We start from the raw sequence: 16,117 nt of genomic DNA on the forward strand, positions 1-16,117 counted from the left end.
CCAAAAAGGCGACTATGCAAGAAATGACCCTACAAAAGCACTGTGAAATGGCCACCTAGGTCAATAAACGCCTACTTTGGCATTACTGAATGGCAAGTTTAAACACACATGGGTGAAAGTACAGCTTAAACACACATGGGTGAAAGTACAATACAACCACATTAAAGGCAAAAGCATGGTGATACTTGTCAGACTTCTTCAGTGGTACATAGCATTTGTCTTTCTTTGCTTCAGTTCCTTACTTCGACAGGCAGACTGCAGCACTTCACACCCTACCTCCTCTACTCACATGCCGTCATGTTCACTTTTCACGCAGCATGACGCCAGTGATGCGTGCACTGGGCTAACTTTTGTTTCACCACAGCAACGAGCTGAAGTAGTGCGGCGATAAAGCACTTGGCTCCTACTCTGCAGACCCAGGTCCAATTCCCATACAAACTCAAATGTGTTTCTTTATTTACTCTTTACAGCAACGACCATTTTCTGCACTGGACAGCAACACCAGTTTTTCGCACAATGGGGCACTGAAGGCATGCATCGTAACAAGTGAACAAATACACTGGTATGAAAAATGTCAAAGTTACAAAAAGATCAGTAAAGAACATGATGAAAGGTGATCATAGCCCACTCTTCATGGCTCAGCAAGAAACTCCTCTAGAGATGAGAGGGATCGCAATGGCACTCCTCAAATGAGACATCACTGTCCCCCTTATGCAGAAAGGGATCCCTGCTCTTCATCTGGGACCATGGTGATGTGCCATTCTAGTCTATGGCCACCCATTAGCCACCATTCCTCATTCCCCTTCTCAGCAGCATGACCCGCCACAGTCTCTCAAATCCCGAGAATCGACTAACATTACGAGGAGTGGGTCAGCCTTGGCGAGTACGGGTCATGGTGATGACTGATGCACCATGGCAAACGGGACATATGCAAGCACACACGATGGGCATGGAGCCAGGAAATAGGAAGGCACTGGCCCTCTTCGGCCAATCTGTGTCCATGTAGTGTGAGTCTGGAGCAGTAGCGGCATGCATATTTAGTATTGGCATTGCCAGTTACTGTAACAGCCACGACGATTTTTTTTTTACCAGCTGCTGCTGGGCCTCAAAGCAGTTCATAAGACTGAAAACCTGCAATTACAACATGCTACCTATGAGAGCCAGTGGTTATAATTCCTGCCCCAGTGACAGAGGGAGCCTGGGTTCGACACCCACAACTTTCAAATTGACAAACTGTTTTCTACATGCACATTCGACTGTGCACGTGGCATGATACAGTAGATGCCCACACAACAGTGAAGAACCAGTGACCAACACACGCCAAGAAAAGCATCCCCATAATAAACTACTGCCTGCTGTCGCAGTAAAAAAAAGAAAAGCCCTGCATCACAAACAGTCCGACAACCAGCAGCAAAAAACTTTGCTATCCATTATATAAGTATGGTTTGTCCCCTCTATTTCAATTACTGGGGATGTGCTGCCCAAGCATGTGCAAACGGCGCACAGTGGCACCACAAGGCTCGTACATGCTCATGGGCACCTGTTTCCCAGGCAGATGATTTGACCCCACCCCAATTGAGATGCAAGAGTGCCAGGTAAAGACAATACCTAAATTTCAAAATGCGCATTCACAAACACTTACCCCTTTGAGTATAGTCACAGACAAATGAAATGCTATCACGTAAATATGAATCAGAACATACAAATAGCGCGATTTCTTTCCATGCAGGTGAAACTGACACGTGGCTTAATGACAGTAGCAAATTTGGAAAATGTGGCTTTCCAAACATACCAATAGCGCGCCATTATTGGACCTCCACGAACAGAAATTGCCCATTATGCCTGTTCTGGTTCATTATTTTGTGTTCACATTTCACAGGAGGCACTACCTGCAGAAGTGCACTGCCCTCGTTTTTTTGCACCTCGAGTGCCGCTGCTTCTCATGGGACACCCCGCGTGCTAATCCATATTTCCCCGCCTCCCCAAGCGACACTCCAGTGCAAAAATACATGCATTTGCATGCCAGTATAGCATCGCTTCAAAAGCGGGATTCACACGACAGAGGAGGAGGCGCGCGGAGGCGGACGGATATGTGACGTCAACAGCACGTGACCGAATTCTCCGGCTTGGCGGCGCATCCACACGTGCGGAGCTAGCTACGCGGAGTGACTAGCAGACGACAGCGCGGAGGAAGCGAGGGGATTCTTGGTGAAGCACCCTGCGAGACCGTTTTTTTTTTTTTTTTCCCCTTCTTTTTCTTGCCTTGCTTTTGTTCGCCCATTGCGCCCCCGAACGCCAAGGCGCTCCTCTCCCTGTTTTCCCAACAACAGCATCTGCAGTCATAGCGATATTCCAGGCGGTGCCAGCACCTGTCACTTCCCCACGTGTCGACCACACCACGTCGAAAAAGCCGCCCTTCCACCCGCTTCTACATAAAACCATGTGACCGCAATGACCACGCGCTGCCAGACTCAGTGCCGGCCTATGTGCGAAAAACAGGTTCCATTCCCTGCAGAGGGCCGCCGCCGCCAAGCGAAAACATGCGGAGGCATTTTTTTTCTCAGAGCATCCGCGGGCGATCCCCACCGAGGGGCGGAGCCTAAAACTGGTCACGTGAGCGAGTCCTGCGGGCCAGAAAGAGAGGGTTTCTCCGTCGTGTGAATCCCGCTAAATCAACGCCCATCTTTTCGATTGATTTGATTTGATTGATTGTAGGGTTTAACGTGCCGACGAAACGCAGGCGATGAGGCGCGCCGTAGTGGAGGGCTTCGGATTAATTTTGACTACCTGGTGGTCTTTAACGTGCGCAGAAATCTCCAACAAACGGGAGTTTTCGCATCAGAAAAAAGGCTGCTGCGGCCGGGAATCGAACCCGCATCCTCGTGTTCAGGCCCATCTTTTCGAGAATTTGGCCACACATGATCTCTGCATCAAGACATACTTGTACTGAAGATGTCCACTCGACCGACGGCGATGGTCGAGTGGTAAAACACTCGTCTCGTAAGCGGGAGGTACCAGGTTTGAATCCTGGGCCGCCGGATACCCACCGGTTTCGTTAAAGGGTACAAGCGTCCCCGTACCGTAGCTTGTCTCGACGGTGGAACAAACGCTTGGAGCTTGACCACAAGCAGCCATGGGAGGCCATGTGGTAGGTCCCTTGAACCCCTTTGGGCAGGGTCTGGGATCTCTGGGCACCCACCAGTTCAAAGGGTACAAGCGCCCCCTGTCTCGGCGGGGGATGAAGGGCTTGGACACGCACTACCACTGCGGCAGACGTGGTAGGTTCCTCGGGAGCCGCTGGTCACCCACCAGAATAAAAATGGGGACAGGCGCCCCCCGTACGGGGGATCCAGTGTACTGTAAACCGTTCCACCATGTCGGTTTGTACCGTGGGGTACGAGAATGTGGGAGGTGGCGCCGGGCACCTACCGGTAAAATAGGTACAAGCGACTCCCCGGCCTGGCGCTCGGCCCTAGTGTGAGACTACAACGCTTGGGAAGTTCACCCGGCTTGCACGGGAAATCGCCCCTATGGAAAGGGGCGGCTGCAAAAACGCGGGAACTTTTCTTTTTTCTTCTTTTTATGTAGGGTGGGCATAAACACAAGTGAAAATTACTCAAAAGAACGTCTGCTTGACCCTTTTGTTCACATTTTCAATGCAGGCAATTATTAAAAAGGCAAGGCAAGGCAATCCTCAACAAATGTGTGTGCCTGCCTATACCCAATGACAACACAAAACAATGAGAGCTGGGTGCAGCAGCTGCTTTGTATGTGGCAGACAAAACAAGGAGAGCCGGATCAATGGCTCCTCTTGGTGCCTCCGCCATTTTGCTTCCTGCGCTCCTATCCACTTAAACACGACATCTGTAAAAGCTATGCCTACTATAGAAGTAAACACCTCCGGATGCCATCACGCCTTTTGCCCTCACCACCAAGGTCACTGCTGATATGGCAGTCCCCACATCAGTGTGACATTACACTTTGAAGTTTGTTTATAGGAATTTCTCCAAGCATCATAATCAAAAGTATCGGTCACACAGGCAGTTCAATAACCGTCGAGACTACCGCCACTGAACTTCTCGTGCGACAGGGTTTACTACAGTGCTGGAGTAGACATCAGAGAATACAAGCCAGCAATGTACCTGGCTCCAGGTCAAGAATCATGTCCAGGGCTTGACGGTAGTGCGGCACTTGCTCGCTCAGTCCAGTTAAGTTGAACTTATCCTGTATGTAATCTTCATCCACCTGCAAAATGGTACACATTGCAAACGATGAGCTTCACTGCAACAAATACATTCATAACAAAAACCAGCTCAGGTTATGTCAGCTCAATGTTGGCGAAATAAGCTGTCCGAGCTGCGAGGTACACTCACGATACGTACAAGTGTGAACAACAAAGCGCATGGCTTTCAGTACGTGGTGTGCATCCCGGCAACTGGCTGCATATGAGCAGCAGGAACAATTATTAGTGCTAGTGTCCAGCTTTGAAATGGAAAGTTTATTGTTCAGCATGTGAGCATTTGGATTTGGTCCACTCTTACATTTGGCGCCCGTTCACACTGCTGTTATCTTTGTCGTAGCATAGAGTTAAAACAGCACATGCACTATATTCTTCATGCCAAGAGACCAACAAAAAGAGGGTCACCCGGAATCCAAGTTCCCCTGTGCAAGTGATGCTCTTCTGTTTTGCCTCAGTGGCGAAATTAGATAACGGTAGTGTGAACTGGGCAAATCAAAGCAGGAGCCGTTCAATTCAACAGCATCTGAACAGTGTCTACTGGAAAGTACAACACAGTAGGCAGATATTTCTGTGATGCTCAAGATTGCTGCCTCTTCACCAACAGCACCCAAGATAATGTCATTAGTCACAACTTAGCAGCAACACACAAGCGCTTAGATTCAGAGCCTGCAGTTAAGCAAATATGAATAAAATCCCACTCCCAGATGTTGCACGCATACAAACTGTACGCAGCTCATTTCGCCCACCCCAATTTCAGACAAGGTGAAATTTTTGCAGATTTTCTCAGTACACAGAAAAGCTGCCATGGCTCATTTTACTCTGCTGAATTTCACTGATTAAAGGCCAACTGCAATGAAAATTTACCTGCCCCAAATTCTGCTTCAACATGTGGTATGAACCACAAAAATCTCTTGTGACCGAATTTTGAACTCCACAAACGCGCAGTTTTTTTATTAAAACCGTTCGAAAACACGCCACTTGAGCAGACGCAGCACCTAGCGGAGTGTTGCCACAACTTGTCACCACTGCGGCGAACTTCCGGATGTGACGTGCCAGTCAGGACTCCCGCGAGGCCACCGCCTCTCCTCAGTAGCCCTCTTACGCGCGGCTTCACGCGAGTGAGCAGTGTAATTCGTGCCTCTTGCATGAATAATTGCTTTCATGCGTTTCCATAATGCGAAAAGCTGAAGAAGTTCTGGGTTGCCGAGATGTAAAGAGCAAATTCGAAGAGTGCCGGGGCTGGTCTACGCGAGGCAATACACCGTCGGCGAGCGAGTACAGCAGCTGCACAACGGTCGATATCGTGCTCGCGACGGTGGCAGCAGGCTCTCGGTCAACTTGATGAGCACGCGAGTCGCGGGTACAGCCTGTGCGAGGCAATACGCTGTGGGCGCGGCTGGTCGGCGCGCCGGCTGGCGAACGAGTACGGCAGTTGTGTGGCACACTGCAAGATCGCGGCCGGGCGGCTCCACGAACGGCCGACGCGAGACGATACGCTGTTGCCGCGGCTGGTCGGGGCACGAATGGGTGCAGAAGCTGTGTGGCGCACTGTAAACTCGCAGTAGGGCGTCTCTATGAGTGCGCAATACGCAGAACGGCCGATGCGAGACAATAGATAGTTTTAGCTGACCGTTTCTGACGGTCCGCTCCGCTCCGATAGCTAGCGGGAGCGCTATTGCACATGCGTGGCGCGCAAAGGCGCTAGCGGCGATAGGCGCCGTGCAGTGAACAGAGGGCGACACTGAGCCACGGCACCCAGCGCCGCCATGGGGAATAAGAAAAATACTGGGTCGGCCGCCGCTCGCCAGCGTGCTTGTGTTTCGGTTGCGCTCCTGATTGGCGGCACGGGATGAAATGTAGCATACGCAATTTTTAACTTTTATATTAACTAAAACATACTGCAGTAATTCTACCGCACCGGGCTGGGAATCTACTGAAGGACTGAACTGTTGACTACGCGTACGGAGGAGGGGGGAAGCGATATTGACTTCCCAGTGCCACACATAGCCAGAACGCAGGTGGAGCATTTCGTGCGCAAGTTTTCACGTTTCCACATAGTTTTTTTTTCCAGTGAATTTGTGTTTCCGCTAGAAACCACAAATTAATTAGCTGTTCACAGCATTGGAGAGAAGCCGCTTTGTTCGCATACTTGAAATCGGACCGCCGTGGTTTTGCGAGTACGGTGCTTCGTCTCACACGATCGATTGTTTGGGTGTAATGCGGTCTGTGCGCTGCGCTACATGCTAGTAGCATTGACTTCAAAGCAAGTATAGTTACCTTAAATACGCGGGCTCCAATGTGCATCAGGCGAGTGGGAAGCATCGAGGAGCATCATACCATCGAGGCGCGGCGGTAGTGGAGGGATCAGGATTAATTTTGACTACCTGGGGACCTTTCACGTGGCCGGAATCTCAAACACACGGGCGTTTTCGCTTTTCGCCTCTATCGGAAAAGCGGTCGCTGCGGTCGGGAAATGAACCTGACGACGATTTTCAATTTCACGGCTTAGATTATCGCCAAACATTCCCAGAATGCGCCCTGCTCCTCGCCCCTGACAGTTCGTTTCCGCTGGTGCCAGTTCGTCCCATCCCGAGATCACGGAGCGGGCACGTTTTCTTGGTCTGCGTACGAGGTCAAGCAGTATCGCCTCATGAGCGAAAGGAAGACTAAACCTCTGTGCCTTCTGTCTCCTTTTCCGTGAATAGGGTGTATTCACAAGGCCTTGGACCGCGCGGCGGCGGCGACGCCATATTTGAGGTTGTACTCCACCGCGCGGGCATCGCGTTTCCCGGCGCGAAACGTGGTTTGCAGCCTGCTGCTGGCAAGAACGTTCGTGTGGACGGTGTTTTTTCTGCGTGATTTGTGGGTTTGCAAATGCCTCGTCCTACCGAGTAGCTAGCATTGTTCTCGCTTCGAAAATCCGGACTGCGCTGGTCTCCTACAACCGCAGACCCGAAGCAGGCCGCACGACAAAATAAAAATAAAGCGCGCCGTGTATTTTTTTCCCCTTTCGCTGTTTCGAAGCGACGGCTAGGGCAGTGCTTGAAGGCTGTCTGTCTTTATTCGACGAATTCCCAAAGAAGTTATCCATAATATGGCTAATCAGTATCGAATCTGTTGGAACCCGTTTCATCAAGGTGGGCTCCGGGACGATGGGCGTTGGAGCTTTCACATCGCACCTCGTCACATGCTTGAAACATTTGCATGCTTAAAATGATCACAAATTAAGGTAGCCGGCGTACTTTATGGATGAGACGAACCATACTGGCCTCCCAGCCTCAACATGGGCTACGTCGAGTGTTGAGGTGAATGCACGCGTACATGCAGTATCGCTTCCCAGGTAATTGCGGGCATCCAAATTGATCCAATTCTTTTTCGTCGCCTTCGACTGTTCTCTAATGACCAAGCGTGTTACGTGATCAGACACTAAAGCTTGACGCTGGGTACAGTTTGACTACTTCAAAAACAGCGCAGAGACTAAAACATTAACATATGCAGGGACAAACTAGAGCAGCCTTTGTCACTTGTCTCTGCGCTTCTTTCGAAGTAGCCAAAGCGTACGTGTTCCATAATCTTGTTCTGCTCATAATTTCCGCTTCGTCTTCACCGAAAGGAAAAGACTTGAAAGTCATCGGTGGGATCTTTGTCGTCACCACCGTACCTAATTTTATCACGTACTTACCTCGCGATGGTTTCCACCCCGACCCTGTGCGTAATTGTTCCGCTTCATTAGGAGCTCATGGACGACCTTCGTGCGTTCAACGCACAGAACACTGTCGCCAGAGCACCTCACCGTCTCTCATACTCCTCAAGAAGCATGCAACATGCCTGGGTGGCACGGTAAAACTAGCTCCACTCTCACACGCCACCACCACATCAATCGCTGCCTTGTGTGAAGAAGTTTTCTCAACTCGCGCCACGGTCGCTTACAGAGGAAATAATGAAATCGGCGCACGGGGATGACACCGAGATAGCGCGAAATCGCGAAAACGGACCGGGTTATGCACGCCGCTGGCCGCGCCTGTCAAACCATCGGACAGTTGCATTTGTCGCGCAAAATCAAACAGTCTTCAAGCACTGCCCTGGCCTTCGCTTTGAAACAACAACAACAACAACAAAAAATGGCGCGCTTGCTTTCGTCGTTCGCCGTGCTTGGGGTCTGCGGTTGTAGACGTGAACAGCGCACCCGGAATTTCGCAGCGAAAACAATGCTGGCTACTCGTTACGACCAGGCATTCTCAAACACACGAATCACGCAGAGAAAAACACCGTCCACACGAACATTCTTGCCAGCACCACGCCGCAAACACATACCTGCCAACCTAGCAACATGAAAATTCGGGAGACCTCAGTGAGGGGGAGGAAGGGGGGAGAGGGAATTTTTTTTTTTTTTTGCAAATTACTGAGACTAGAGGTTGACATCAGAAAGGGGTAAGGATGTTTATTTTGAGCTGCTTTGTTCTTTTGGCGACGTCACCAAGCACGGAAACTTAGCTGTGTATGAGTCCAGAAATACTTGCAAGTACTTCTTCTTGGCTTTTGACAGCGCCATCGATCTTACAACTGAACTCGGGAACATATGCAACCGACGCCTAGGCAGGCGGCGTAGGCCTAGTGTACAAAATGTGCTCGCGCTTCCTCCAACCCCGGCCGTGCTCTAAACAACGACTCCTATAGCAAGATGCCTGCCTGCCGCGTTCATGAAAGACCTGTTTTCAGTGGTGGTAGCTAGCGATTCTTGCGGAGGTCGCTCGCAACACATTTCCGCACACACGGCCATGGCCGCCTCGATCGACGCCGCCGCCGTGGCGCGCATGCCCCCCTTCCACCGAACCAACCGATCTCCATTGGCAGTTGGCGATCCGAAGTGGCCGGCGTTGCTACCAATTTCAATTTGACAACACGCCGCATTAAGGCAGACACTCTCGAAGTACTCGCATCACCGCTTCGTGCCAAAACTATGCAAGGAACGTCAGCTACGACAGACAGACGCGAAAGTTGTGGTACCATTTCCCTCGCCTTCTTTTGGTATGGTCGCGAGCGCATCTCGCGGCCGGCCTTCGCCCAGATGCGCGGTACTCATAGGAGTCTATAGTGCCTAGAATATACTTAGCGGTACTCTACGGTAAGGTTACAGTAAACTAGAAGTATAGTGACGAGTGCTCTCCCGCAGCACCAGAACTGTCGCAGCAGGGAAGACTGACGTACGAGCGTGATAAAAAAAAACGCCTCTACTGTGGCGGCCACTTTTCGGGAGATTCGAGATAGCTTTCGTACAATCGGGAGATTAGGTCAACATTTGTGAGTCTCCCGGAAAATTCGGGAGAGTTGGCAGGTATGCAAACAACGTTTTGCGTCGGGAAACGCGGTGCCCGCACGGCGGAGTGCAACCTCAAATATGGCGTCGCCGCCGCCACGCAGGTAGCACCACCGCGTGGTCCAAGGCCCTGTGAATACACCCTATACATTCACAACGTACACGAGTTTCGCTGCAAGCCCGCCAGGAAATACCCATGAACGATTTAAAACTACCTCTTCCTTTATACGGGGTACGCAGCTAGGGCCTCCAAATATTAGAATCATCATAAACTCCACTTTGACTGTGCCGGCGCCCATCTAGCGCTCCACACTGCTTTTTGTGTACCCATTTCCTAGCTCCAAGCTTCTCCAGGACGCCTCGCGATGCCGGTGTTTTCGCTTTACCGGACAACTATAGGCGCGTCTCAGCAGCTCACAGCGAAGCAATAATGGTTGCACGACCTTCCCAACCCCTCTTCGCGCATGTTTTAAATGTTTGAAGACACGGACAACCCAAAACGCACTGAATGCGCGCCGTCTTCTCACAGGCAGCCGTGGAAAAATCCGCTGGCTGCACAGGCTCAATTCCCGAGTGTAACGTCACTTCCGTCCGTAATGGCCGCACTTTTGTTTTTCCAGTTTCAGTACACCTGTTCGTCTTGTTCAAGACAAGTTTGTGGTAAAGAATTGCAAAAAGGCGTAAAACAGCATTTCTGCAGCCTAGTTTTTACAGATGCATGACAAAATACATATAACCCAAAGAACAAAGAAATCATCCTGCATCACTCATGCTGTGTGCAAACCATGATTTGTGTTGGGCCTCGCTACAGCAGAACTTGAAGCAAATGCTCCATCATTTGTGCACAAACTTAGCACAGACTATATACTAGTCTATGGCCCTCCAACCTCAAGGTGGGGACAAACAAAACAATATCAAATACACCACCAAAGAAACTCCTCTCATGGAATTGCCTACCCCAGTGTGAAGACAACTTTCAATGAAATGAGGAGCTTTGTTTTGACCCTTGAACCAAGCAAGTTCATATATCACACTTCGTGCCAAATAAAAACCACCTACAGAATGTGACCTATGTGGGAAGCTTGGGTGTGAAAGAGCTTGAGGGAAGACCTTTGTTTTTCTCATGCAAGTTAAAATTTTGTGCATACACACAAAAATTGAACAGATTCACCAGGTGTACAACAACGTACCTAGCTAATTTTTTTTTTTTTTTTACGATAGCATTCACTAAAACAAATAGCAAAAGGTTATGTGGGTATCAGCTATTGAAATAAACAAACCTTGCGAACCTCCTCCTTTTCCCTGCCTTTGCAGAACTGAGGAAGAACAGGACATAGGAAGCAAGCTGCTTCAAGCAAGTATTCAGATTGGTCTTTCTACATGCCGAGGCTATACCAGAGCTATGAGGCAAACCAAAACCTTTCAAGCCACCACCTTTGGCACACATATGCCGACGAAAACGTTTGAATACAAACGTTTTTGTCTATTGTCATCAGTAAAACAGTATATAAAAACTAAAAGCAGCCACCTATAATTGAACTAACTACGTAAGGCCAGTAGCTAGACACTTAGCCACCATGGCATAAGCAAGGAATTGCACTAGTCTATGCTTTACCAGCCAAATTCGCGGAATAAAATCCAACTCTTTCAAATCCATGAATGTTGTTGTTCCAATGCCAGTCAGCACTAATGCTCATGGCTTAAATTTGGCTGTCTCTTCTATCGACCAGGAAATGTTTTGTGCTGAATATTTTCGTCCTAACCCAACCTAACCTGACCCTATTTTGCAATCTCGTCCAGCCACAGCATTAACTTCCAATTTATTCCGTGGACCAGATCACAAAATAGGCGTACACCTTACACGGAGGACCAAACCATAAATTATTGTGCCGAATACCTGTCCACTAAAATTTGCACTTTGGGCCTTGTTGTAACCTAACCTAACCCTACTTTGCAGTGTGGTCCACACAGTAGGCACTCTGCCCTTAAATCCCAGCAGCTTTTGCACACCTAATAATCATCTGCAATATCAAATAGAATCATGGCGTGTTGGGTGCACAAATTACTACAAATGGCGATGCACGTGATGTTCTGGCTGGGTAAATATACTATCGTGACACACTGAAATACGAACAACAACGGAGCGCGTGGCTTTCAGTACATGCCGCGCACCCTGGTGACTGGCCACGAATGTGCAGTAGGAACATGTTACGAGAGTTCATGACCAACCTTGATATGGAAAGAACGTTGTATCTACGTCGTCCGTTCGGCGCTCGGGATGAAATAAAAAAATACAGGAATACAGCTGTATGCGGCATTTTCACTCATCATGGCGACGAAGTTAGATAACACTTGCGTGAGAAGGCGCCAAATGTGGCGGAAAGACAAACCAAAATGCTCACGCCTGAACAATCGTGTTTGCATACCAAGGTTGGACACAAACTCTTATAACTTGTTCCTACTGCACATACGCAGCTCGTCGCCAGGATGCGTGGCATGTTCTGAAAGCCACACACTCTGTTGTTCGTATTTCAATATCATGACAGTACCTCTAGCCCTCCTTCAGCATAGAGTAAGAAAGAAAGAAAACCTTCAACTTTTTCAAATGGTGTGACACCTGATGTAACGAGCCCTCCATGCCACTGAGAAAATCAGCCACAGAAAAGAAAGGAGGGGTAAGTAAGGTGCACACTAAAAAGGGTATAGCTAGAAATTCAATCCAAGTGAATGCAGCCTGATGAGTGAGTACTGGAGGTTAACAAATCTAGTAACCCTGCTATACATTGTCCATGCCTCCGCACAGCTGCCAGTTGATTTTTGCGCATGCCGGCCACCGGGCGACATGGACGATGCCTACACTCATCCATGTAACCTTCGACAGCCCCTCTGCGCAGATGCATGCGCCGCATGCTATGAGCATTGACCGACTGCGTCACGCCTGCAAGGAATTCGAACACGCAGTATGGTCGTGGTTTAACGTTTGAGCGCGTGTGCTAAGTCATGGAAGGCTACCGGACGATGTTCCACGTGGGTCAAATCGGCTTTGTCGCCAATAGAGCTGCTTTTTTTGTCGTCTGCTAGCAAACATCGATGTCGCCTATGGTGCCTTTTCGCCATCTTGCTCAACGCTTTGCTCCTTTCCCGGCGATTTTCGCTAGCGGCACAATAGGAAACGCGTCAAGGAGTGCTGCAACTATCTGGAATCGGGCAACAAACACGTTTCTGGCCAGTACGGGAAAAAACAAAACAAACGCGACGAGACACACTGCCGATTCCACTGGCCACAGGCTCGGGATCTAAACCACGCTCTTGAAGTGCGCTTTCAAAGAAACCATGCGACAATAGTATGTCACGTTCTTTGCGCTCAGACATGAACATCAACTAGTTCATTTGTCTCACAAAGGGAAAGCTGTTTTCTTAGCAAAGCAATCTTCCCGGGATTTTGAGCCTGAGATGAGGCAAAGTCGGCGACGACCAATCACGCAGCAGACTTACCTCACAGAAGAACTCGTTCCCGCGTAGTCCACAAAACCAAGAAATCCACGATACTTCCTCCGAAGAACTCATTGTCTCCGACAGTTTACCTAAACAGAATCGATATAAGGCAATCGCACCCGTTACGACCACAGCAGCAAGTACACTCGGCTCTGCTGTCAGACGTCAGAACGTCCATGCTCGCATGCTACCATCAGGCATTTCCACAGTGCGGAGCCTGAGCCTATCACACACTCTGAAATCTATTCTCTTTTCTCGCTTTTACAGACGTGCAATCCCAGAGGTCGGCGTTAGGGTGCGAACTAGAAATAATACAACGGAGCGATACAGTTACAGAGCGTGATAAACAAAAAAAAACCGGTGTAAAACATGCTTAGAGTGGCCAAGGACCACCGACTTACCGACTTCTACACGAACTAGTGGTAAAAAACCGCGATTTGTGAGAACTGCTTCTAGCTTCTCAATTTGCCACCGAACAACCAGTGCCTCTGGAACAACAAATGCGATTGAGAAGGAGCGCGTAAGCCTAAAGCACACACTTTTTCTTTTTAAGAGATGGCGTTAGTAGTTTATTAGTATTCAGACATATTTGATATTTTATCGCAAAAGTTTCATTTGTGGAGCACATAGTCAGCAATTGAAAATTTTTGTAACCCTGGCAGTGGTATGTAAAGAGAAAATCAAGAAAAAATTGGCTGGCAATTACGCTACCGTCACCACCGTGAGCGAGACCACGGGCGGCGCTGCGAAGCGCGCCTCCGTGACGTCGGCTTAGGGATTCTCGCATTTGTCGTCTGCTTCACTCGGGCTCTCTCTCCCAGCTGTTTCTGTGCACTCGGTTAACGACTGATGCTTTTCCGCACCAGCTTTGGCTTGTGCGTAACTTTTAAATGCAGAGCATTTCAGTAACTCACGATGTCACCCGCGTTGACGTCCGTCGTTGTCCGCACCCCTCCCCTGTACACTATATAAAAAAAATACTATCCGGCGCCTGGTTTCGATTCCTCGACCCTGCGGGTGGAACGCAATGTACATGGTGCTCTACCCACTGCGCCACAAAGCCGACACAGAATGGGAGGCTACGAACGCGCCTTATATCCTTGACTCATTCAAACTACGTCAAGAAGCTGCTGATACAACGCATTCACTACCACCAACTCCCCAAACACTAAACGTTAACGCAATACACCCACCCCCTATGCGACGCATTTACTCGAGTCCCCCTCACGGGGAGATGGGCCCAATTTGTTATCATAATAATAGATATAAAATCGCATACACTAGCTCAAGGCGTGAGTTAAAGTGCATTTTTGGATACCGCTACGGAAGAAACATTGCCGGCGTCGCCCCATTCCTTGCGAAGCCGGTCCTCTGTGGAGCGCAAAGAGTCGGAGCTAGGGGTCAGCTTCTGTATTAAGCAATCTTTCGAACAAAGGGAACAGCCAGCAGCTAATAACCGACTACAGCGAAATTGCAAGACCAAAACAAATACCAGGCCTTCAGGGCTATCGGCTTTGGCAGAAGGCATTTAATCGTATGTAAGGTACAAGAGTTCTTGCAACCTTGCCGAACGCTCGAAAGTATTGTGTCACAATACTTTACGTTGTCATGGCATGAAAGTATGCCGACATGCACTATGGGGATGCAAGAACTGTAGGTTGTGTTCCGGATAACCCACTGTGTATCGGCGCGTGCTGGTTTTATACCAGGCTTCTAACCAGTATGGAGGTTTATTGAGCAAAACGAGTCACGTCTACGGTAAAGATACAGTAACACTATGTTTGTTCAGACCTGGAGGGATATTTCTGTACATTCCGTATAGCCATGTCTTCCCAGTATTCAGATTTGCGTTATAGGAAAACTGCACTCAAGAGGAGGATAAGGGGGAGGAGCAGGAGGAGGAGAAAACTAACAGTAAAATCGAGCTGATTAGTGGTCCGGACTTCTTTCTCCGTGGGTCCGGGTCCTCATTCCAGGACAAATAAGTAAGAGTAATTTTATTTTTCAATTCATACATCGCCATCCCGGGTTTGTTCTTTACGCCTGGAAGAGTTGAAAAGAGTTCAAGAGAGCTCCTTGGAAATATTGATCGGTTTCGATTCTTCGTATATATGCACGTATACTATTTATTGCGTTCGTTAGCGACTATGTCAAACCTTAAACAGCGTAACCATGTCATAATCGTTCGGATTGAGAGTAAGTTCGTTATCATAACAATGGTTATACGATAGAAATTCGGAGCATAAAAGCCGCCTTCGAGTACTCTGGAAAACGTTCCCTATAGAAAAACCTTCTCATTGTATTTGCATGGGAATAAACAACGCGTCTGCGGATATGCACTTTCTTGCAAGTAGCCATAACGGAAGCCAATTTGTGAAGGGAATGTATGCCATGCATACAGCCTGAAGAAAGTATCCTCACGATCTTTGTGAGCCTCCCAAGCATCCGCAAACCTACTAATAAGACGCTTGTGACGGTTACTTAATATTAGAATTAATGCGTTGGGCACACACACACAAAAAAAAAACACATTTATTCGATACAAGTCAACAATAACCAAAAAATAGAAGACAGCCGCTTTATTTCCTGCTGTGCGATGCGCGTGTACGTAGCACTAGACTGTTGATCGTCATAAGAGCATCTCAAAAATACTGTAGGGAAGCCAATACATCCTGAATACTTATCTGTGCGCTGAACCTCGCGAATAAGCTAGAAAGGACGGGTTGAACAGGAGTTGACCGATGCTCTGAAGAAAGTTGTTCTTTCTCTCCTCGTGTGTTGCAAACTTGTGGGGGGATACAGCTTGAAATTATTCAGATGTGTCAGAAGCTTGCAAAAATGACTGAATTACTAAAAATACGCTTTTTAATGCACTAAAGCATCAAAGCGGGCGATTCTGAGCACAGGCACTGCTGCCCCTCACAAGCGCAGTGTAGCAGACGACAGAGGCGCGAATCCCTAAGCTGACGTCAGAGCCAGGGGGCGCCACTCAAACATCTCACCGCCAATTACAAAATCCTCCCTGTTCTGTGCTATTCTATTACCCCACCTGTGACCCCACGACG

General features: G+C 48.8%; 1 protein-coding gene across 1 annotated transcript in view; it reads right to left on the bottom strand.

Annotated features, from left to right (window-relative positions):
• The window catches only part of LOC144141478 (casein kinase II subunit beta), a 29,261-nt gene extending 15,678 nt beyond the window's left edge, over positions 1 to 13,583 (bottom strand). The window contains exons 1-3 of the mRNA XM_077673037.1: positions 13,454 to 13,583; positions 13,053 to 13,141; positions 4,143 to 4,245 (exon numbers count right to left, since the gene is read on the bottom strand). Of these exons, the coding sequence (XP_077529163.1) occupies positions 4,143 to 4,245; positions 13,053 to 13,124 (175 nt within the window). The 5' untranslated portion in view covers positions 13,125 to 13,141; positions 13,454 to 13,583. The remainder of the gene's footprint in view (positions 1 to 4,142; positions 4,246 to 13,052; positions 13,142 to 13,453) is intronic.
• Between the last annotated feature and the right edge of the window lie 2,534 nt (positions 13,584 to 16,117).

This window comes from Haemaphysalis longicornis, unplaced genomic scaffold, assembly GCF_048455015.1.
Source record: "Haemaphysalis longicornis isolate Haplotype H1 unplaced genomic scaffold, Haemaphysalis longicornis Haplotype H1 scaffold_1, whole genome shotgun sequence".
In the NCBI taxonomy this organism is placed as follows: Eukaryota; Metazoa; Arthropoda; class Arachnida; order Ixodida; family Ixodidae; genus Haemaphysalis; species Haemaphysalis longicornis.